Source organism: Delphinus delphis, chromosome 10, assembly GCF_949987515.2.
Source record: "Delphinus delphis chromosome 10, mDelDel1.2, whole genome shotgun sequence".
Lineage (NCBI taxonomy): Eukaryota > Metazoa > Chordata > Mammalia > Artiodactyla > Delphinidae > Delphinus > Delphinus delphis.
The window spans coordinates 31,393,135-31,416,757 of NC_082692.2; the positions used below are offsets into that span (position 1 = coordinate 31,393,135).

At 40.3% G+C, this 23,623-nt stretch overlaps 1 protein-coding gene across 1 annotated transcript in view; it reads right to left on the reverse strand.

The window, feature by feature from the left end:
* Window positions 1–11,516: 11,516 nt before the first annotated feature.
* Window positions 11,517–23,623, reverse strand: part of CDC5L (cell division cycle 5 like) — a 46,966-nt gene continuing 34,859 nt past the window's right edge. The window contains exons 15-16 of the mRNA XM_060021729.1: window positions 17,167–17,379; window positions 11,517–16,165 (exon numbers count right to left, since the gene is read on the reverse strand). Of these exons, the coding sequence (XP_059877712.1) occupies window positions 16,061–16,165; window positions 17,167–17,379 (318 nt within the window). The 3' untranslated portion in view covers window positions 11,517–16,060. The remainder of the gene's footprint in view (window positions 16,166–17,166; window positions 17,380–23,623) is intronic.

Consider the following 23,623-nt stretch of genomic DNA (forward strand, 5'->3'; position numbering starts at 1 on the left):
CAGTCATTACCACACTGCTCTGTTCATTTTTTTAAATCCCACAGAGCAACATATTTTGGTTGTGCCTCTGGTTCACCAAGTACAACTAATCAGCGCATCCACTCACTCAGACAGAAACCAATGCCAAGGACATGGCGGGTCAAGACACCAGGGATGGTGAGACTGCAGGCGCTCCCAGCCTCCCCAGCCAGCCCCCTTCTCCTCCACAGACCACGCTGCGGCTCCCAATCTGGTGTGAGGCTCTCTCTAGGTTCTTTCTCTGTGAGCTCCAGTCAAGAGGTCATGAAGAGCCCAGGAGGCAGGGAAGCCTTGCAGGTGTGGGCACTCGGCGTTTCACCGACCACACCAACCTGACTCTCGAAACGGTCCTTCAGGAGAGCAGACACAGCCGCATTTCACACAGAGAAGTTCAGAGACATCAAGTAACTTGCCATAAGTCACACAGCCTAAAAATAACAGAGGCAGGACTCAAACCCAGGACTTCTGACTCTGAGAACAGAGCTTGATTCTGTTCCCAGGAAGTTCCTCCTCAGTGCTTCCCCTTTTCCCACTCCCTGTTGTGAACTGATAATTTCCAGAGTGAAGGCTCATCCTGCTGGTATGGGTACCAGAGGTGGGGATCTGGTATTTGTAGACCAGAGGCACCTAGAGACAAGAAGAGGAACAGAGAAACACACAGAGACACAGAGAGAGAAGCAGAGACAGACAGATTGAGGGAGCAGTCTTCATTCTGGGCAGAAGACACAGTTTAAGAAGCTTATGATCTAGCTAAAGAGCAAAGACACAACACAGGAAGGAGGACTAAAATACAAGAGACCAAGCACACGTTGGCACCATGGGTGACAGAGGAGGGCTGAGTTGGTGAGGGTGGGCTGGAACTGGCCTGGCTGGGTTTGGACAGAGCCCAGTAGGAGGATGGAGGGAAGACCAGCCCAGAGCAGGGTGAGCGGGGGAGGCCCCTCTGCCGGAGGGTGCAAGGCTGCACAGTACTTCTCAGTATGGGTGTTGCCAGGATGCATGGAATCAACTGATGGACATCTAGGTGTTCCCAGCTTTTCACTTACACAATGTGTAATGGATTTCCCTTATGTTGTAGGATAAATCCCCCAGGAAGACAGGGATTTTCCTGTAGGAAGGCAGCCCCAGGGCTGCTCTTCTGTTTCTTCCCAGCTCAGGGACATGGTAATTTGTGCCCTGATCACGTATTTGAGGAAATGTAGGGAAATTAAGGTTTACAGACATATTCTAACCTTTTCAAATGTACCGGGTCTGTAAACTCCACATTGACTCAAATATAGTAGACAATCACTCTGTCTTTTATGTGCTTTGGGAAAATGTCCAAGTTTTCAGATGGATTGGTATTTGCAGGGCTTGTTTAAAAGGGTGTGAGGACGGCTTCCCTGGTGGCGCAGTGGTTGAGAGTTCGGCTTCCGATGCAGGGGACGTGGGTTCGTGCCCCGGTCCGGGAAGATCCCACATGCCGCAGAGCGGCTGGGCCCGTGAGCCATGGCCGCTGAGCCTGCGCGTCTGGAGCCTGTGCTCCACAACGGGAGAGGCCACAACAGTGAGAGGCCCGAGTACCACAAAAAAAAAAAAAAAAAAAAAGGGTGTGGGGAGGACATTGTCCTCTCGCGGTGACCTCCACAACCCCAGGCTCAAGATGGTAAAGCAGGTGCAAGACTGGGAACTGGGTGGTCACAGATCAGGGCTGGACCATGTCGGCCTCTTAGACTGTGTCACAATCCCAACCTTGTCTTTCACTGTCGATCCTGACTTGGACATCCCTTCTCTCATCCACTTCAGTGTCACTTAGAAGTGTGTACCTGTTTTCACAGCATCTACAAGATGTGATCTCAGGTGAGTTTGAAACATGTTGAGATATGCTATGAAAGACCAATGTACATTAATTTAAAAAAGGACCAGATGTAAGACCACAAAAACAAACAAAAAATACATTTCAAAAAGCAGGACGAGTACAGATAACTCTCTAATCACAATGCATGAAAGTAGAAAGTAACAGCGGAAACAGGAAACTGAAAAGCAATACAAAGTTCAAAATTAAACAAAAAGAAACAAACAAAAAACTATACCTGGGTGGAATATTATTCAGCCTTGAAAAATGAAGGAAATTCTGACAACATGCTATGACATGCATGAACCTTGAAGACATTATGCAAAGAGAAATTAGCCAGGCACAAAAAGGCAAATACTATAGGATTCCACTTGCACGAGGCATCTAAGTGGTCAGATTAATAGAGACAGAATGTGGAATCACTGTTTCCAAGGGCTGGGAGGAGGAGGGGATGGGGAGTTGTTTAATGGGCTTAGAGTTTCAATTTTGCAAAATGAAAAAGTTCATCCTGCATACTGCACAACGTGAATATACTAAACACTACTGAACTATACACTTGAAATGATTGAAATGATACATTTTGTGTTATGTGTATTACAAAAAAAAAAAAAAAGACCAGAACACAGACATAGGATTATTTCTTAGACGCTGTCTTACTTATACACAGGGAGAAAAGAAAAAAAAGCTTCCCCTTAGTGACAGAGAAAAAAATGCAGGACAAGGTGCCCTGAATTTTAGGTAGGAAATGTATAGACACATTTTACATGAACAAACTCTTACCTACCTAAAACGCTGAGCTGTATAAGAATGCAAATACCTTTGTGTTTTAAAATATCATTTTGCTGAACTGCCAAACTAAGATTTTGTGATGCAAAACAGCCAGCATCAGGGTTTGGTTCAGACCCGTTAAAACTGAATCACAAAAGCAACACTAAACTTCTACAATGTCATATTTTAATACAGTTTAAGAAGCTCACTGATGCCATGTTCACCCCTGAGTTTTCTTCTAGAGAGAATAATACGCACATTATGGGAAGTGCAGGGAGGCAGGAGTGTATGTTTTGTTGTTGACGTTGTTTAATTTTGTTGTTGCTGCTTTCTTTAACTAAATGAGGATTCATGAAGGTTTTCATCTTCTCAGCCCATGTGCAATTCAGAATTGCACAGTCGCTCTCTCCAGCACACAAGCACATGGCCAGTCAGGGACAGACACAGTCCCTGTATAAGGAGATCACTAGTGTTACCATCTGTCCAGCGTGACACAAGGCAGACAGCAACACTGGTCTTCTGGCTCTGGGCTCCGTATGTGGCCCGTGGCTCCTTGTCATTCCAAGAGGAAATGGGCACAGATGCCCCTTTTACTTCCTGCCTTCAAAGCACCAGAGTCAAAAGGCACACTTACCCACCCAGGCCTAGCGAAAACCAAGCAGACTCTCAGGCCCCTTCTTGTGCAGTTCAATTTTGTATTAGAAATAAATTACTACATCTTAGCAGCCAACATGCCTTACCACCCGACATGACTTTCTAGAATAGCACTGCCCGACAGAACTTCCTTGAGGGTGGAAATGTGGCTACTGAACCCTTGATATGCAGCTAGCGTGAGTGAATGTAAATTTCTTTAGACTTATGTAAATTTGATTAATTAAAATGTTCGTTGTAACAGCTGCATGCAGCTCTTGTCCATATCAGACAGCACAGTTCTAGAAGCAGCAGCACCTTTCTGAACCCTTATTTTTCCTTGGATTTGTCTGCGTCTTTGTCAAAGTACAAACACAGGAACTATGGATACAGCAAGAGCCCTTGTCTTCTCCATCCTCGCCCCCAACTCCCCCTGCCCTTTCTACCATTCCCCCTTCCACCCAAGTTCTCTAGAGGTTTCCAGGACCAAATATTATTTCTAATAACAGAGTTTTCTCACTCCAGTTATAATCACAAATCCCTCTGGGGAGAAAGTCTTATAGCGAAACAAACGGCCTATCCAAAGGTTTCAGAAAATTACTTTTTAAGAACTCTTTGGAGTGGACTATGCAGGGAAATGAAGTAAGTATCAGGTTGGTTTGAGTAAGTTATCACATATGCCCCATGAGCTTCAGGGCATGTTTTGAGAAGGTTTTTCTCCCTGCTCCCAAATAACGGACAAATTGTTGATATAACGAGTGATCGAAGGAAGGGCCAGTTGGCAGCCTTTGGAGCAGGAAGGCCTCTGCAGGGAGGAGAATATTAATCAAGGTTTCCCGAGCACGGGGGCAACCCGGAGAAAAACAAGCTTCTCCTTCATGTACAAGGCAGCTCCTGGGGACAGTTCCAACAGAGCTTCCCAACTTCACTGTGCACGCACGCCACCCGGAGAGTCGTGTTATAACGCAGATTCGCATTCAGCAGGGCCAGGTGGTGCCAAAGATGTGGGTGCAGAGACCACACTTTACATAGTGAGCCTCTAGGCCTCGATGCTCCTGAAGTCCACTCAGGACATCTGGCAGGCGGCTGCCAGGGCCCTGACTCCCAGCCCACCCCTGCCTGCCGAGGGCTAGTTTCTCTTGAAATGATCATCTTGGAGCCTGTCTCCTAGGAATTCAGCCCCACTTTATAAACTCACCTGCTGCAACCAGAGATCAACAGACCTTTTCAAAGTTGACCAAACATATAGGACCAAAGCCCTGAGAGACCAGTGGGAGGCAGCAGTCTTGAGTGAATGCGTCTGCTCCACAAATTCAGACTAGCCCACAGGGGGTCTGCTCTGAGGCCTGAGGGTCAAGGGGGTACCTGTTAGCACAAACCTAAGCTCCATCCTCCATTCTAGTTTCATTGATAATAACATTGGTGTTTTCCCTTATTTCTTCTTGTTCCCTACTACTGCTCACTTAATTCAGCCTTAATTCGGGATGAAATTGGTATAATCTGCCCTTTCAAACCATTTTATCTCCATCTACAAAAGGAGGAAAATAGGGCACCTATACCTCTCAATTTTGTGAGGATTAAGCTAGTGCACAGAGGGGTTTAGCACTGTCCAAGTATGACAGATGCTTACTAAATGCAAGGTGTTATTATAGGTTATTTTATGATGTTTGTTCCATGAGTAAGTACAGACTGGGGGGCTTCCCTGGTGGCACAGTGGTTAAGAATCCGCCTGCCAATGCAGGGGACACGGGTTCGAGCCCTGGTCCGGGAAGATCCCACATGCCGCGGAGCAACTAAGCCCATGCGCCACAACTACTGAGCCTGTGCTCTAGAGCCCGCAAGCCACAACTACTGAGCCCGTGTGCCGCAACTACTGAAGCCCGCGTCCCCTAGGGCCCACGTGCCGCAACTACTGAGCCCACGTGCTGCAACTACTGAAGTTCACACGCATAGAGCCCGTGTTCCGCAGCAAGAGAAGCCGCTACAATGAGAAGCCCACGCAGCACAACAACGAGTAGGCCCAGCCTGCTGCAACTAGAGAAAGCCCGTGCGCAGCAATGAAGACCCAACACAGCCATAAATAAATAAATAATTTTTTTAATTATTAAAAAAAAAAAAAAGTACAGATTGGTCTCCAATAACAATCTCTCTCTTCACCTCCAGACCCAATGCCCGCTCGGTATTTCCACCAGAAGCAAACGTTTCATCTTTTCTCCAAAAATCAGTCTCCCTCGCCTTCCTGTCAGAGGTGCCATCAATGTCCCTCTCAGAGGCAACTAACCCACAGCCATCTTCTGCCTCCATATCCAAGTACAACACTTCTCAGTTCTGCCTTCACAAAGCCTCTTGAATCCACCCTCTTCTGTCTCCACTGCTCACACCTTGTCACCTGTTCTTGGACTCCTGCAATCAATACCTTCTCACCAGTCTTCCTGCCTTTGCCTCTCTCCTTTCCAGCCCCATTACAGGAACTGCCTCCAGGTCAATCTTTCCCAAGCACCACTGGAGGTTTCAAAACAATCCCGATACGTAGTTCCAAAGACTTTTTTTTTTTTTTTAAAGCAATGGAAGCATAGTTGCAATAAGTGCCTGACTACTTGGGAAAGGGCCACACACATGTATCCTGATGCTTATGAAATTGCTCCACAATCACTGTGGTACCTTACAGCCACGTCGCAGGCACAGTTAGAGAGACGCAGATCTTCACTGCCGCACCCATACTCAGGGAGTTCCCTATAGTAGCTCAGTCTATTGAGGGAGACTTAAGTCTCAGGTTGGATGAAGCTGTTTCTCAGAGAGCACTGGTTTTGTTTGGGTGTTTCCCTTTACATATCTGCTGTGGTTTTGTCATCAAGCAAAATCACTGCTATTATTTCCTCATTAACTGCTAGGGATTTTAGGACCTAGTATTATTTTGGAATTCATCTAGTTCACAGTAAGTATTTCCGAAAGAGCAAGTTCACGTGAAGATAGTGATGACATTTGAGAATGAACATGCTCTATTTTTCAAATTTGAAGGGCCAGTTGTTGGTCCCTCAGTTAAAAGCAACTCCTCCATTCAACCACTAGATGGCATTTGAGCCCTGGTGACAGAGGAGTCAGTGGGAATTTGGAAGAGGTAGGCCACGACTTCCTTCACCAACCATAACAGGCTTGTCACTTCAGAACTAATTCTTATTAAAGGCAAGAACAAAATACTTGATTACCATCAAAGCAAGAGCGGAAAATAAAACCAGACAGGCGACGGGGAAAATAATTCCACACAAGAGTCTGTAAGTCATGAGGCTCCCTAGTCCCACCCTCTAGTTCCATTCCCCCTCCTTCTGAAAATGACAGATTCTGCCGGGTAAATGCCCCCCAAATCCCTCTAGTTTAGTGCCTACTCCCATCTGCAGCCTCATCACTGCTAAGATCCCCACCTTCCCTCTGAGCTCAATCCCGTAAGTACTCAAAGGCAGTTCATTCACACGGGCTCCTAACTCACCAAGCAGAGAAGCAGCTTGCTCCTGCCACCCCAGTGGCTGTCATTCCCCTTCCACAAGATCTTATGAACCAAGTCTGAACTCTGGGGGCAGACACTGGACACGTCTATGGAGATTAAAAACTTCTAGAAAGAAAAGCACACAAATCCTAAATCTAAACAGGTTTTCTTGACCTCTGCTTCCTCAGGTAAAGAGGTTTTTTTGTTTTGTTTTGTTCTGAATTCGGCCGCGCAGCTTTCGGGATCTTAGTTCCCCAACCAGGGATCAAACCCGGGGCCCAGCAGTGAAAGCAACGAGTACTAACCAGTGGACCGCCAGGGAATTCCCTCAGGTAAAGAGTTTTAAACACAAAACTACAGTTGGCAAACCTGACCTTTTTTTATTGGTGAGCAGGAAGTTCTCCTTGGAGTAATCAAATAACCATCACAACCACATATTTTGAACAGTTCTGCTCTCACTCAGATATTAAGTTTCTTTGCAAGGGCTACTCTGGAAGCAGAGAGTAAATTATACATTTAATCTTCCAATTAACCCATCATACACCTCCTAGAAGCAAGCCACATGCATCGTTTTTAAAATCTGGTCCAACTTCTGTTTTTTAGCCACTTCGTTACAGCAGGACAATCTTTGAGCACATTCAGCCAAATGTTCTCAGTGGCGGAGAGGGGCAGGGGCAGAACATCAAGTGATGTTTGGTGGAAAAGGATGACAACTGCTTTTCCATGAATTCAAAGGTTACCAGTACAAGATATACTCCCAAGATGTAGAAAGAACCTCCATGATTATTCATGAATCAAAAAGGTGGATTCATGTGTTCCAATAAAATTTTATTTACAAAAACAGGCACGGGCCATAGTCTGCTTCAAAACAAGCCTCAAAGGATTGTTTTAAAGTAAATTAAACGTAAATTAAGTAAATTAATTTCACCTTATTAATTTTACTTTAAGTAAATTAATTTTACTTTAAGTAATTTTACTTTATTAATTTTAAGTAATTAATTTTACTTAAATCTGCAAGTAAATTAACTACCTGCTAGAATAAAGCCCAATACAAAGAACACAAAAGCCAGCAATGTAACATTAACAATGTATACCATCCTTTGTAGGTACTAGACCTACAAAGAACTGGAAAATGACCTGCTGAGAGAAAAATCAGTCAATAGAAATAGACCCAGAAATGACAAATGATGGAATTAGCAGATAAGGACATTTAAAAAGCTATTATAGGGCTTCACTGGTGGCGCAGTGGTTGAGAGTTTGCCTGCTGATGCAGGGGACGTGGGTTCCTGCCCCGGTCTGGGAAGATCCCACATGCCGCGGAGCGGCTGGGCCCATGAGCCATGGCTGCTGAGCCTGCACGTCGGGAGCCTGTGCTCCGCAACGGGAGAGGCACAACAGTGAGAGGCCCGCGTACCGCAAAAAAAAAAAAAAAAAAAAACTATTATAGCAAACTATTACATATAAAAGGGATGGAAACAAGGTCCTACTGTATGGCACAGGGACATTCAACGTCTTCGGATAAACCATAAAGGAAAAGAATTTTAAAAAAAGTGTGTGTGTATACATATATGTACATGTATAACTGAGTCACTTTGTTGTACAGCAGAAATCAACATAACATTGTAAATCAACTATACTCCAATAAAAAAATAAAAAATAATAAACTAATGATGCATTTTCCAATCCAAAAAAAGAGCTATTATAAACTTTAAATGGAGTATAAACTACAATAATATTGAATCACTATGCTGTACACCTGAAACTAATATTGTAAATCAACTATACTTCAATAAGAATTATATATATTAAAAAATTAAAAATAAAAAGCTATTGTAAACATAGCTCTTTATGCTCAAGAATGTAAAGGAAAATACGAATACTGTTAGAGAAATGATGTAAAAAAGAACACAGTGGGGGCTTCCCTGGTGACGCAGTGGCTGGGAGTCCGCCTGCCAATGCAGGGGACATGGGTTCGAGCCCTGGTCCGGGAAGATCCCACATGCTGCAGAGCAACTAAGCCCGTGCACCACAACTACTGAGCCTGCGCTCTAGAGCCCAGGAGCCACAACTACTGAGCCCGTGTGCCACAACTACTGAAGGCTGCGTGCCTAGAGCTCGTGCTCCGCAACAAGAGAAGCCACCGCAATGAGAAGACCACGCACTGCAACGAAGAGTAGCCCCTGCTAGCCGCAACTAGAGAAAGCCCCCATGCATCAATGAAGACCCAATACAACCAAAAATAAATAAATAAAATTTAAAAAAAAAAAGAACACACTGGAACTGCTAAAGACAAATGAAATATCTGAAATGAAAATTTCACTGGAAAGGAATAATAAAAAATAGATACTGCAGAAGAAAAAGATCAGTGAACTTGAAAGACTGCAGTAGGATTTATACAAGATGTGGAACAGAGGAGAAAAGGATAAGTTTTTAAAAGAACAGAGCCTCAGTGACCTGTGGAATATCAAGCAGTCTTAAGAGACATGCCTACCACAACATGATAAAACCCATCGTAATTGTAAGGATAGAGAGGTCAAAAGTAAAAGGACAGAAAAAGATGCCTATTGACATAGTATCAGATAAAGCAGGCTTCAGGACAAAAAATGTTGCCAGATATAAAGGACATTTCACAATGACAAAAGGGACAATTCAACAAGAAGACATAATAATCCTAAATGTGAGTGCAGAAAATAACAAAACTCCTGAACGGAAAAAGCAAAAACCGACAACTTGTAAAGCAGAAACTAACACACCAGTGTAAAGCCATTATACTCCAATAAAGATGTAAAAAAAAAAAACAAAGCTGACAGAACTAAAAGGAGACATATATGCAAATCCACAACTGTAGTTGGTGATTTTACCGGTATCTCTCTCAGCAACTCACAGAACTAGTGGAGAGAAAAAAGCAACTAAGTATATAGGAAACTTGAGCTCTACCAATCAATGTGACCTAACTGGCATTTACAGAACATTACAGCCTGCAAAATACACATTATTTTCAAGTGAACAAGGAGCATTCACCCAAACAGACCATATGGTAGACCATAAAACAAATTTCAATAGATCTAAAAGGACTGAAATCATCCAGAGTATATTCTCAAACCACAATGGAATTAAATTATAAATCAATAACAAAAAAATTACAACAGTGTTTGGCAGTAGAAATATAATGCAAGCCACACACGTGATTTTAAATTTTCTACTAGCTGCATTTTAAAAAGTAAAAACAGGTGAACTTAATTCTAATAATGTTTTATTTAACCCACTATATCAAAAATATTCTCATTTCAACCTGTAAGCAATATTTAAAAATTGAGATATTTTACGTTTTTTCCATACTAAGTCTTCAAAATCCAGAAAGTTACTTAGGGCACAACTCGATTTAAACCAGGCACATCTCAAGTACTCAACAGTCACATGTGGCTAGTGGCTACTAGACAGTGCAACTCTACATAGTTTAACAAATATGTTAGAGCTGGTAATTTTAACACCCATCTATAATAAGTTATTGCATTTTTCCCCCGCAAGGAAAAAATCTTGCCTTGAGACAGACTTTTGAAATATTTAGACCTATATTAAAAAATGTTAACACATCAATCATCAAGGTTACCAATTTGTCTTCAGACTTTTACTCCCCTTTTTCACTCACCCACTATCCCAGTGGGCAGAACACTTCCCAATTTTATCCATCGTTCTCAAACTTAGCTACCACCCATTCCATGAATACCGGCTGGCTACTTTGGGGTTCTCCTGTTCTTACGTCTGTCAGATGCCCCACTGCCTCCCTTTTATTTTTCCTGCACAGACACGAGAGCACGCAGGTCCTGTGCATGTTGGTGGTTTATCCCCACCCCCTCATATTTTAGAGTCCATGCGGATAGCTTGTCGTCTAGTTCTTAAAAGTGTTGTCCAGGGGTTTTTAGTTGTTACATTTTTATGTAGGGAGTAAGAAAATTCAAAAATCTAAAAGATATTCCAGCCATCACCATCATTCCAGAATTTGATTTTCTAAACATATGCATGTATGACTGATAAAACTAAAAATTTGAAAGAGAGAATACTGTCTGCACTCCCCTCCTTGGCTTTATTTCTGACTCCGAATGTGGAATAAAGGGGACATAAAGAACGATACTGCCGTGTGATACTGGAGTTGTGACCTATAAACACTCCTCCTTTACCAGTGACACGTTATTAGGCGCTCTCAGCAGAAGGGCACTGGAGGGGCACTACAAGTGGAAGGGGCTTCACTCCCGGTGCTGGTGCTTCTCCTTCTTGCTCCTAATGCATCCTTGTCAGCATGTGGCTTTCTTGCCAGCGGGAGGTTCTCCGCCAGCAGCACACACTCTCCGGAATTTTGCTGGCACCTCATGAAGCACCTTTCCTCCGAGGGTCACAGGCACCCCAGCAAGTGACTTCCTAGCGAGTTTTCCTGACACGCTGCCTGCCACCTTAAACTGTGGCACCTCAGCAAACTTCTCCATCCAGTGGGCCACACCACAGTCTTCAATGAGACCTGAGTATCAGCCTTGGGGGGAGAGGAGAAAGGGCTCTTTCAAGTTTGTTCCTTCCTTGGGGACTCTCTCAGTCTACAAGTAGTGGCTGCTCCCTACATCTGCTATTCAGGTATTCTTTAAAGATGTCTGCCCCTTAGTGGTTAATCCCCTGCTACCTAGTTAATAATTCTTCATATTGAAACTTCCCTGTTCAAATTACTGGTATTTCTTTCTCCTGAATGGATCCTGAACCTTAAATGATAACACAAATCATTTGTAAAATTTACAAGAGGATGTATTTTTTTTTTGAGGATGTATATTTTCTAAATCACTAAGAAAATTAAAACCAGGAAATTACAGTCCATTTAGGAAATGAGAGAAATCAGTGAGAAAGCATAAAACATAATCACAGAAGACCAAAGTCAGTAATTAACATAAAAGCAAATGGATTAGCTCCCTATTAAAATGCAAAGACCCTCCAAATGGGTTGAAATATAAAATCCAACACGACACACTGTTTAAGAGACAACTAGAAATTATATGAAAGTTAAAAATAAGAGGATAATTTATCAAGCAAATACAAACAAAAAAGAGGAGAAATATTCTAATATCAAAAACAGTAAAATTCAAGGCAAAAAGCATAAATAGCAGATAAAGAATAACTTTAGACTAATAAGTCTTTGTTATGAATTGTACCTAACAGACACAAGTATTTATATACTAAGTAACAGCATCAAAATATACAAAGCAAAAGCTACACGGACAAGATGAAATTGAGAGAAATAACTATAATAGGAGACTCTAAGACAATACTATTACTCTATGGTAGTTTATTAAAAAAAAAGAAAACAAAAATTGAATTAAAGTGGTTGAATAGATACACATTCACCTCTATCCCACACAAATTGAGTAAACTTTCATTTAAAATACCCATAGAACACTCTTAAAAAATGCTAGGCCCCCAAACCGCAATAAATTCTTAAAAACAGAAACCACATAAGCCATATTTTCTTTCAAGGTAAAAATCCTACAAGTAGCAAAAAATGAAAAAAAAAAAGGCCAACCACACAGGAATTCTTAAATACTCTTAGTTACTGAACCAAAAACTTAAGACACAAAAATAAACTACTAGAACAAGACATATTAACATAGCTCGGATGTGAACATATTTGAAATTAGAAATAACCAAAAACCTTCAATGTATTCAACTGTATACAAACAAAAAGTATCAGACTCAAAAAGGTACAGGGAAAAAAATCTAGAGCAAACAAAGGAAATAATAAACATAAAATGAGAAAGTAATACATTTTAGAACAAAATCACAATTGATAAATCCACAGTTTTCTTTTTTTTAAGGGAAAAAAAGATACCTTTAGCAAGTCTAATCAAGGGGAAAAAATGGTAGAACTAAGATAAATTTCTTACAACTTAGAAGTAGCAAGCTTAATAGAAAAGAGACTTTTTTATTCTCTATTAAAATTATCCAATGTTAAATTTCAACAAAATGAGAAGTTTTCTGGAAAAGTATAAATTTAGTAAATAATAAACACAAAAGGAGATATACATTTTAAAACAAAAAATTTTAAAGTTACTTAAACTTAAAAAGACATAACATACTAATAATAGCCACAAAAGAAACTAGTAGTTATCAAAAAGTTATTTCCTAAAAGGAGTCTGAACTCAGAAGTTTTATAAGCATGGTCCTTCAATTCTTCATGGAACAAATCACTCCCATGCTATAATTGCTATATTAACTGTTATATATAACTACAGAAAAATATATACAGTTATCCTATTCACTTTATAGAGCTAGCAAAATCCCTATGTCAAAACTTGGATGATAGCCCAGAAGACCAAACTCACTGATGTAAAAAAGCAATTTTCCTAAATAAAATATTAGCAAATCAAATTCTATAGTAGCAATAGGGCAGTCACATTTTAGGAGAAATGGATTCCAAAGGACATCCCATATTTCAAAACTAATTTTCCCAGGAAAATAAATGTAAAGATAGAGGATGCATGGTTGGAGAGCATAAGTCTACAGTCACTGTAGTGTATTTTTTTTCTTTGAGGCTACTTTTTCTTATCCCACCGTTATTTCTAATATTGATAATCTCAAAGAGAGCTCTCACTCATAGTGGTGGTTTCTTTTGGCTCTTTATCACATTTAATTTCTGCCCCAAATTTACTGAAACTTGAACGTGCTTTTGAACACTAGTTTGTATACCACCACTGAATGAACGCCTGTAAGAGAATACAATAAAGGTGAATGTTACAACAGCCACCCAAATTGCTCTCAGAGGGTGTTGGTAAAGAACCCCGAGGCATTACAGGACACTGACAAAGGATGGCACATCTGTTTAGCAGTTAAAGCTGCACTGCTAAAAGGCAAAATCATGAGTTTACAATTGCAGAAAGACTGCCAGGTTCAAACGATGAAATTCTTGGTCATTTTTTAGGATATGGGTATGTGCATTACTTCAAATTTCAAAAACAAAGTGACTCTTTATTAATATTATTTGATTGGCTATTTTTAAACCTTATAACTCAAGTCTACATACGAAGCAAGTAAACTGTAAATCTTTAAAAAAAAATGTTTTTAACTAACTGACCTGATTCCAGGAGTTCAAAGATGGTTTGATGTTGGAAAATTTATTAAAGCATCATTAACAAATCAAATGAAGAAAAAAACACACACAAAAAATAAGATCATCTTAACGGATACCCAAAAAGTATATCTGACAAAGTTCCAGAGCCATTTCTAATTCAAATTCTTTAAAATCTAAAAATAGAGGGTATTTCCTCTCTAGATAAAGAATACCTGACTCAAAACAGCCAACCTATAGGTAAAACACTACTGACACACCCATTAAAATGAGAAATAAAACAAGAAATGTCCACTATCACCATCGTCATTATTTAACATTTCAGCCAACAAAACATGCAATAAAAATTAAATAAAACTATTAGAAGAAACATTATCATTAACCATAGATCAAAGTATTTCCTAAAAATACATGTGAAATTATTGAAAAAAGTACTAGAATTAAGTGACTAGATACCTGGAAAACGTAAATTTATAAAGACTACAGATGAGACCACAGAATTATTACTGCTCAAATTCTTCCAACCTGTCTCCATCAGGACTGGCTCTATCCTAGTTTGAGTCGCTCTTGTTGTTTGCCTGGATTACTGCATCAGGCTCCTACATTAACTGGCTTCCCTACCTTCAGCCTGGTGAGACATAACAGTAAAGCCACAGGATAAATCTGATAGTGTCATTCCTTTGCTAAAATCTTCTCACAGCTTGCCATCATAGTTAGAATAAGACCCAAATTCCTTAGGACAGCTTCCTATATGGCCCTATCCAACCAGGACTCATACAAATGCCATTGTTGACACTCTAATCACACTGTCTTCCTTTCTGCTCCTCAAATACACCAAAGTGGCTTTGTACTAGTTCTTCACTCTGTCGGCACTGCTCTTCCCTGAAGCTCACAAGGATGGCTCCTTCTAAGATGCCAACTACATCTCCTCAGAGAGCTCTTTGATCATCCAACCTACAGCAGCCACCCAGGCACTATCTCTCATCACCCTATTTTAATTCCCTCCACTAAATCTGAAGTTCACGATCTGATACTTTTCCCTGTATGTTTGGTATTCCTCCCACTAATGTCACCTACATGGGAGCAAGAACTTTGTCTTAATAACTGTTCATCTCCAAAACTTAAATAAACGCCTGGTGCGTAAGAAGAGTTGCTCGTCTTCCCTGAATTTTCATTGTCTATCATTCTCAAGAGACTGTAAACTCCACAAAACAGGAACTCTGCCTATTTTAGTCACTGTTCTATCTCCAGGACTCAGACACTGGCTATATAATCAATAAATATCTGACGAATCAATGAGTCCCTCCATCCCCTCCCCGTAATTCCTAGCAGTCTAAGATTAAGCAAACTTTCTGGTGAGTCCAACATATTACTGGCTTATATTGAACTGCAGCCAACTAACGATTCCATATGAATTGTTATAAAGTTAGATCTTCCCACCTCTATGCATTCCCCAAATTCTACACTTGTGTGACTGACTTGTTTAGATAAACAAGGAGCTTTAATAAAGTTTGATAGTACTGTTGAAATTAATCTTTAAAATGCCTTTGTCAAAAAAGTATTTACAAGAAAATAACAGGTCAAGAAAAATTAAATCTTTTGAGTCCTAATCCATGAACTGTGTAAGTAGCTGGGAAGAGAAGAGAACTCCCTAAAGTTACACTGAAAAAAACACTGAGGTATTAAAAAGATAATCTATCTTGTCAAGGTATAGAGAAATGACCATCCTATGCAAAAATGGTCAAAACTAACAAAGCCACAAAAAGACTGCCTCTTAAGGATTTAAATTAAGATACTGAATCGTCATTTTGATCACCCGAGAGTTACTCATTAAATATGACACAGAGTACATATTTCCTGGTTTGTGGGCACTCTAAGTATCTAATTACTTCAAACAAAAGGCTACATTCTCAATTTTTTATATTTTGTTTTTATTCGAGAGTTTACTCACAGGCAGCAGTTTAAAATCAGGCTTTTAAAATTAAAGGCCAAAACTAAAAAAAATCTGCAAATATGACACTTTTAAAAGAATGATCGTCTTAATAATTTAAACCCTAAAATGTCCTGTGGAGTTAGTCTTTATACATAAATGTGTAAGATCGATATCATTTAAAATAAACAACTGAAAAACCACAGATGGTGGGCAAATTTGTCAATGAAGATAAACATCAGTATCAGCCTTCCAGGGTATGAACACCAGCAATTAATTCATCTTGTGAGAGAATATGCTTCAGAATTTGGCCTTTAAAGTCTCTTTCTCCAGCAGCAAATCAGCATATCTATGCTGAAGTTCCTTTTCTCTTTCCTGTTGTCGCTGAACATCTTCTTTCAGACACTTGAAGAAACAAAACCATTAAATTATTTTTTCATATGTAAGCACACTGAAAATTAAAAATATCTTATGGTACTTTATCATCTTACAAACAGCTGAGTTAAGTCAACACTTTCAAGAGGTAAGTATTCCCCAAAGAGAAACAAAAATAGTAACTACTTCTGCTATAAAACCAGTCCTGGGGCTTCCCCAGTGGTGCAGTGGTTGAGAGTCCGCCTGCCGATGCAGGGGACACGGGTTCGTGGCCCCGGTCTGGGAAGATCCCACATACCGCGGAGCGGCTGGGCCCGTGAGCCATGGCCGCTGAGCCTGCGCGTCCGGAGCCTGTGCTCCGCAACGGGAGAGGCCACAGCAGTGAGAGGCCTGCGTACCGCAAAAAAAAAAAAAAAAACTCCTCCCCGATAAAACCAGTCCTGTGGCCATTCTTTGATTTGGTCATACAACTACCATCTTGTTATAAAACCTCTGCTGCTATCTCAAATAAACAAGCTATTATTGTCCTATCAATACCCACAAATGCACTTAAATAAGCCCTGGCTGCCCTTTATCTGGGCAGGGGCTATCATGCACACTTGGCAAATAAAGTTAAACCAAATCTGGCCAAAGGAACTTGATGCTCTGGGATTACTGATATATTCCCAGCATCCTAAATTACAAAACAAAAAGACACTGGTTTAATGTACCTCAGAGAGCTATATGAATGGGATGCAATTAAATTTCGGGGGAAAAGAATCACAAGGGTTACTTATTCCATTTCACAGTGCATCTATATACAAGACAAAAAATTGGTACAGGAAAAGCCTGTGTATCCAAAACTGGCCTGGTCTATCCACCTACACACAGGCAATTCTAGACTAGAAAGTCAAAAACTTTAGGCTCTCATTGAAAAAAAGCCAGTCAATGTCAACTGCAAAAGACAGCCTGCACAGGAAAGGAAAAGAGGAAAGCCCTGATTATTCTTTGGAGCTCTCTTTCTAAGCAATGCTGCAAGCCAATAACGTTACCTCTAGCCTCCGGGGAATAGCAGAATCTTCATGTTTCTTGAGTTCTTCAAAAGTGCGTAACTCCAAGTAAGCCTGCTCAATTTGGTCCCATAAGTCATTCAACTGTTTCATGAGCCCCATTGCACGAGACTGGTAACCCCCAAGCAAAATTTTCATCTTCTTTTCCATCTTTGCAGCTCTCTTGGCTTCTGTCGTCATGTGACCCCTGTTTATCTGGGGGTCGGGGAAGATTCACATCAGCACACAAGAGAAAAGCAGGCTAAATAACAGGACTAAAAAGGCACAACTGGTCATCTACTACCTCAAAACAAAAGTACATTAGATGCAATCTCTATCAAATTACCCATGACATTTTTCACAGAACTAGAACAAATAATCCTAAAATTTATATGGAACCATAAAAGACCCAAAATTGCCAAAGCAACCCTGAGGAAAAAGAACAAAGCAGGAGGCATAACCCTCTCAGACTTTGGACAATACTACAAAGCTACAGTAATCAAAACAGCATGGGGGCTTCCCTGGTGGCACCATGGTTAAGAATCCACCTGCCAATGAAGGGGACATGGGTTCAAGCCCTGATCTGGGAAGATTCCCACATGCCGCAGAGCAACTAAGCCTGTGCACCACAACTACTGAGCCTGCACTCTAGAGCCCACAAGCCACAGCTACTGAAGCCCACGTGCCTAGAGCCTGTGCTCCGCAACAAGAGAAGCCACCGCAAGAAGCCCGTGCACCACAACGAAGAGTAGCCTCCACTCGTAGCAACTAGAGAAAAGCCTGCATGCAGCAATGAAGACCCAACGCAGCCAAAAATAAATAAATAAATAAATAAATAAATAACAGCATGGTACTGGCACAAAAACACACATATGGATCAGTGGAACAGAAAAGAGCCCAGAAATAAACCCACACACTCACGGTCAATTAATCTTTGACAAAGGAGGCAAGAACATACAACGGGGAAAAGATAGTCTCTTCAGCAAGTGGTGTTGGGAAAGTTGGACAGCCGCATGTAAATGAATGAAGTTAGAACACACACTCACACCATAATAAATTCAAAATGGCTTAAAGACTTAAATATAAGACATGACACCATAAAACTCATGGAAGAGAACATAGGCGAAACATTCTCTGACATAAATTATACCAATGTTTTCTTAGGTCAGTCTCCCAAGGCAATAGAAACAAAAGCAAAAATAAACAAATGGGACCAAATCAAACTTATAAGCTTTTGCTCAGCAAAGGAAACCATAAACGAAATGAAAAGACAACCTACTTGCAAATGATGCTACTGACAAGGGCTTAATTTCCAAAAATATACAAACGCTCATATAACTCAATAACAAAAAAACAAACAACCCAATCAAAAAATGGGCAGAAGATCTAAATAGACATTTCTCCAAAGAAGACATAGAGATGGCCAATAGGCACATGAAAAGATGCTCATCATCACTAATTATCAGAGAAATGCAAAGCAAAACTCCACCTCACACGGGTCAAAATGGCCATCATTAAAAAGTCTACAAATAACAAATGCTGAAGAGGGTGTAGAGAAAAGAGAACCCTCCTACTGTTGGTGGGAATATAAACTGGTGCAGGCACTATGGAAAACAGTATGGAGATTCTTCAAAAATCTAAAAATAGTTTCCATATGATCCAGCAATCCCACTCATGGGCATATATCCAGACAAAACTATAATTCAAAAATATGCATGCACCCCTATGTTCACAGCCGCACAATCCACAAAAGCTAAGACATGCAAACGACCTAAATGTCCACGGACAGATGAATGCATAAAGAAGATGTGGTACATATATATAATGGAATACTACTCAGCCATAAAAAGGAGTGAAATAATGCCATCTGCGCAACATGGATGGACCTAGAGATTATCATGTTAGGTGAAGTAAGTCAGAAAGAGAAAGACAGATACCATATGAGATCACGTACATATATATGTAATCTAAAATATGACACAAGTGAACTTACCTACGAAACAGACTCACAGACATAAATAACAGACTTGTGGTTGCCAAGGGTGGGCGGCGGGGGAGGGAGGGATGGACTGCAAGTTTGGGATTAGATAAACAACAATGTCCTACTGTATATCACAAGGAACTATATTCAGTATCCTATGATAAATCATAATGGGAAAGAAAAAAAATACATTAGAGTTTCTTATACTTCAACTACCTTAATGCAAAATTAGGCTTAAGGGCTTCCCTGGTGGTACAGTAGTTAAGAGTCTGCCTGCCAATGCAGGGGACACGGGTTCGAGCGCTGGTCAGGGAAGATCCCACATGTTGCGGAGCAACTAAGCCCGTGTGCCACAACTACTGAAGCCCGCGCACCTAGAGTTCCTCAACGAGAAGCCACCACAATGAGAAGCCCGCGCACCGCAAGGAAGAGTAGCCCCCGCGCACCGCAAGGAAGAGCAGCCCCCGCTCACCGCAACTACAGAAAGCCCATGCGCAGCAACAAAGACCCAACACAACCAAAACTAAATAAATAAATTTTAACAAAACAAAACAAAATTAGGCTTAAGAAGGGCTTCTCCTGCACTTGAACAGTTTTTACAGGTTAGTCCCAAATAAATTATTCATAATAACATCACCGATGATTCAATCTCAAAGAAGGCTTGAATTTCACAGTATGGGGAAAACTAACCTTTACCTCCAAAAATAACGTTTGCCATCATTAATCTGCAACAACTCTGGGACTGACAGCAATGTATCTTCACCATCTATATCTCAAAAATGCACTTCTATATATTACACATCGACCACATTTTTAATAACTGAGTAATATCCAATCAATGCACCAAAGCTGTGATCAAAACATAACCCCTTCAGGGGCTTCCCTGGTGGCGCAGTGGTTGAGAGTCCGCCTGCTGATGCAGGGGATACGGGTTCGTGCCCCGGTCCGGGAAGATCCCACATGCCGCGGAGCGGCTGGGCCCGTGAGCCATGGCCGCTGAGCCTGTGCGTCCGGAGCCTGTGCTCCGCAACGGGAGAGGCCACAACAGTGAGAGGCCCGCGTACCGCAAAAACAAACAAAAAATAAAAATAAAAAATAAAATTAGGTGGAAAGAATTTAAAACGTATAAACTCAAAAGAGAACTGGAGAGGGACAATTAGCAGAAGGTTTCAAAAAAACTCTAGAGCTGATGCAGAAGGGCAGAGAAAGCCCCAGCTTAGAGGGTCCAAGGAGAGACGGCTGAGAAGGGAGATGTGGGATGCAGAATCCCATTAGCATAACGCCTTCTCTAGGTGTACATTCTACGTCCCACAATGTTATCACTTCATCATGATCTGCAAATGCTTGTTTCCAACATACAACACTTAAAATTGTGAGGTCAAAGCCTTAGGGATAATTATTAAATGTGTTAATTTCTTTGTATTTATCTGTTCCTCCCCCACCCCCCTCCAAACTGATTCCATCAAGTGACTTCTATAAGCAATCAAAACTAAGTAGTTTCAGGATAATATATACCCAAATGATACTCTGTAATTCATAATAATGTAACTGAGAGCACCCTGTAACAAGGGAGACAGTGTGACAATATTTTTTCTGAAATACTAAATGTGGCGGTGGGGGGGAGATAAGCAGAAATGGTCCCACGGGAAAATACTGTCAAATACAAAATATTGATAAGAAAGCTGTTCATAGGATGTTTTTCTAAATATTTAGGAACAACATAATCACCAAAAGAAATATACAGCTTTCCAAGATAACAACTTTGAAACATGCACTTCAATGCATTACGTCTGATTTAAAAACAAACATGTCAATCTCAATGCCTTTTTTTTTTTTTAGAATATGTAAGAACACCAAGAAACACAGTGTTCCCCAAAATATAAAGTACACTTCTACTAGAAAAGTAGTACTTCATACCTATCCATCTCCAGCTTACTTTATTGAAGTCAAAGTCAAATAAGTCTAGGGCAGAGGCGATGGCAGGGAAGGGACACGTTGCATGTGCGCCTTAAGAACATAAGATGGATCTAAAATTAATTTACATGAAGCTCTTTTAAAACAATTCCTATCTTCAGCATTTTATAAAAGTTAATAAGCTTTTATTCCTCTGCAAAGCACTTGAAGACTAAATCCATGAATAAATAATGTCCTTTACAAAAGAGCCATTTTCCTCTCACAGATAACAAATCAAAGTGAGTTCCACAGCAATGATCTGTCTTCTAAGAGTCAGGAAATACTGGGCCAAGTCAGCAGCACAGTGGAGTGGAGAAGTGAGTCACTCTTTCTACCCAGCACGGCCACCCAGCTGTTTTGAGTTGACGTAGGTTATTTAACCTCTGCATTTCCTTTTCCCCATCAGTAAAATGGCAGTCATTGCTAAAAGTTACTATGAACCCTAAGATAATGTACAGAAAAGCCCTTAGCCGCCCAGTAAGTGACATAAAGTAAGCAGTCAACAAATGTCAGCTCTGATTACAATTATTATAGGTACTACGAGTTTAACCATTTTGCTCTCCTCTCTAACGGACCAAGGGACTATGGATGACACTTTAAAACCCTCCTTTAAATTCCGACTTTAATTTTAAAAATGATGGAGATCCCCTTCCTGGGACTAAAGCAAGGAAAAACAGCTGTTTCTTCTTGTAAGTGAGCCGTTTGCCTCTTGAGGACCACCACACCAAGTAACCGGTACTGGAGCACATCTTTTTAAGCTAATGCTATTCAACCCCAGCTAAACTTTAAAATTAACCATACAGCTTTTAAAGTCTACCGCTGCTATAAACCCAGAGACCCTTATTTCAATGGTCTCAGACTACTGTATTTTTAAAGCCCCCAGATGATTCTAATAGGCAATAAGGATGGAGAATCCTGTTTCAGCCACTGTCATTACAGAAGCTAGGTGTCAGCTGTTTTAACTAGACCTACCAAAAAGTCCTCATTCCCAGTAAAAAGTGAACAACTAAATCCATAAGTTAGTTGCATCAAGTTCCTTACACTATAATTCAACATGTTCCAAGAATACCAACATTAGATATTCTAATCACATGTGGATGCGAATACACATTCCAAAAACCTTAACAGCACAGAATTTCAAATTAATACATACTTTTTTAAATTAGTCATACAAATTATCATTTTTATTGGTTAAGATAATTCAGTTAGCTATACACTGCACTCCATGGAAATCCAATTTCCAATTTGGTATAACAGCATAATACGCTCAGAAATTGTTTAATTAGTCATCAAGGCACATTTATCTGGGAGTTACCTCACCTCACACAGTTGAGTCATTTATTACTCCCAAAACACCAAAGATTTTAAAACTGCAAAGTTGCTAATGTCAACAATTTTATTAATGCCAACAATTTTATTGCATTTAGCTCAAGCTTTATTAACGTCTTCTGGCTCAAATACTGTGCTAAGATTCCAAGCAAATATGGAAATAGATTATACCAAAAAATTAAAGTGCAGAAAAAAATCAAATAGCTATATAAGTTAGTATAAAAATATAAAGAAGAAATGGAATACAGCTTTTAATATTCAATTTTAGCTTACTTATCTTACATCTGCCATCTGATCGTTAAAACGTAAAGGAAGATAATCTGCACACAGAACTTTGTAAAATGCTCAACCTATGACCGCTCGATACATTTTAGGAGGAAAAAAACTAACCTATAACGTCTGGCCTTTTCCTAGCCAATAAATCTCAAGCACGAAACGCACATGCATGTATGGAACAGAACTACCTTAAATCAGCCCCAACTGCCCCGCCCCACATTCATACACAGAAACAACATTAAAGTCCAACAGAGTATAAAAACTTATTGTTTAAAATATGCAGGATTGAGAAGAACCAGACTCAGGTTTAACCAGATTAATATTTCTAAGCCCTTTTAAAAACTACAATTAAGCATTAGCAACTGCCCTGCGGGACAACTTATTTTGTACAAAACAGGCTTAAGGAGCTTGCACTGCCTCTTACAGCTGATTTACCAAAAGTTCTTCCAAAAAATGATTTTCAAACCACTGCATTTATAGCTGATTTACCAAAAGTTGTCAAAATCATTTTTTTCAAATCCTTAACTGCACTTAGAGATGATATACTTTAAAGTCTTCTTAAAACATCTAACGAAGTTAATAATGGAATTAGGATTAAATACTCTGTTCACGTGTCACCAGACAAGTCTCCCAAATATGATTATAATGGAAGTTTGTGCTTAAATATGTATCAGCACAAAATTTCCAATAATCTTAAATGAAGTTCACTATAACTACTAGGATTTTAAAGCAGGACAACACTTGGTATAATTAAAGCTGACTACATCCAAAATGAAAGCATAAAGTTCAAGAGGGGATGAATGAGAATAGATCTAATACAAATGTGCAGGGGGACCAAGTTGACGAATTTCATGCATCATAATTCTGCTTTACAATATGATGTCTGGAATTTGTTTCAAATAGTGGGAGAGGGAGAATAAC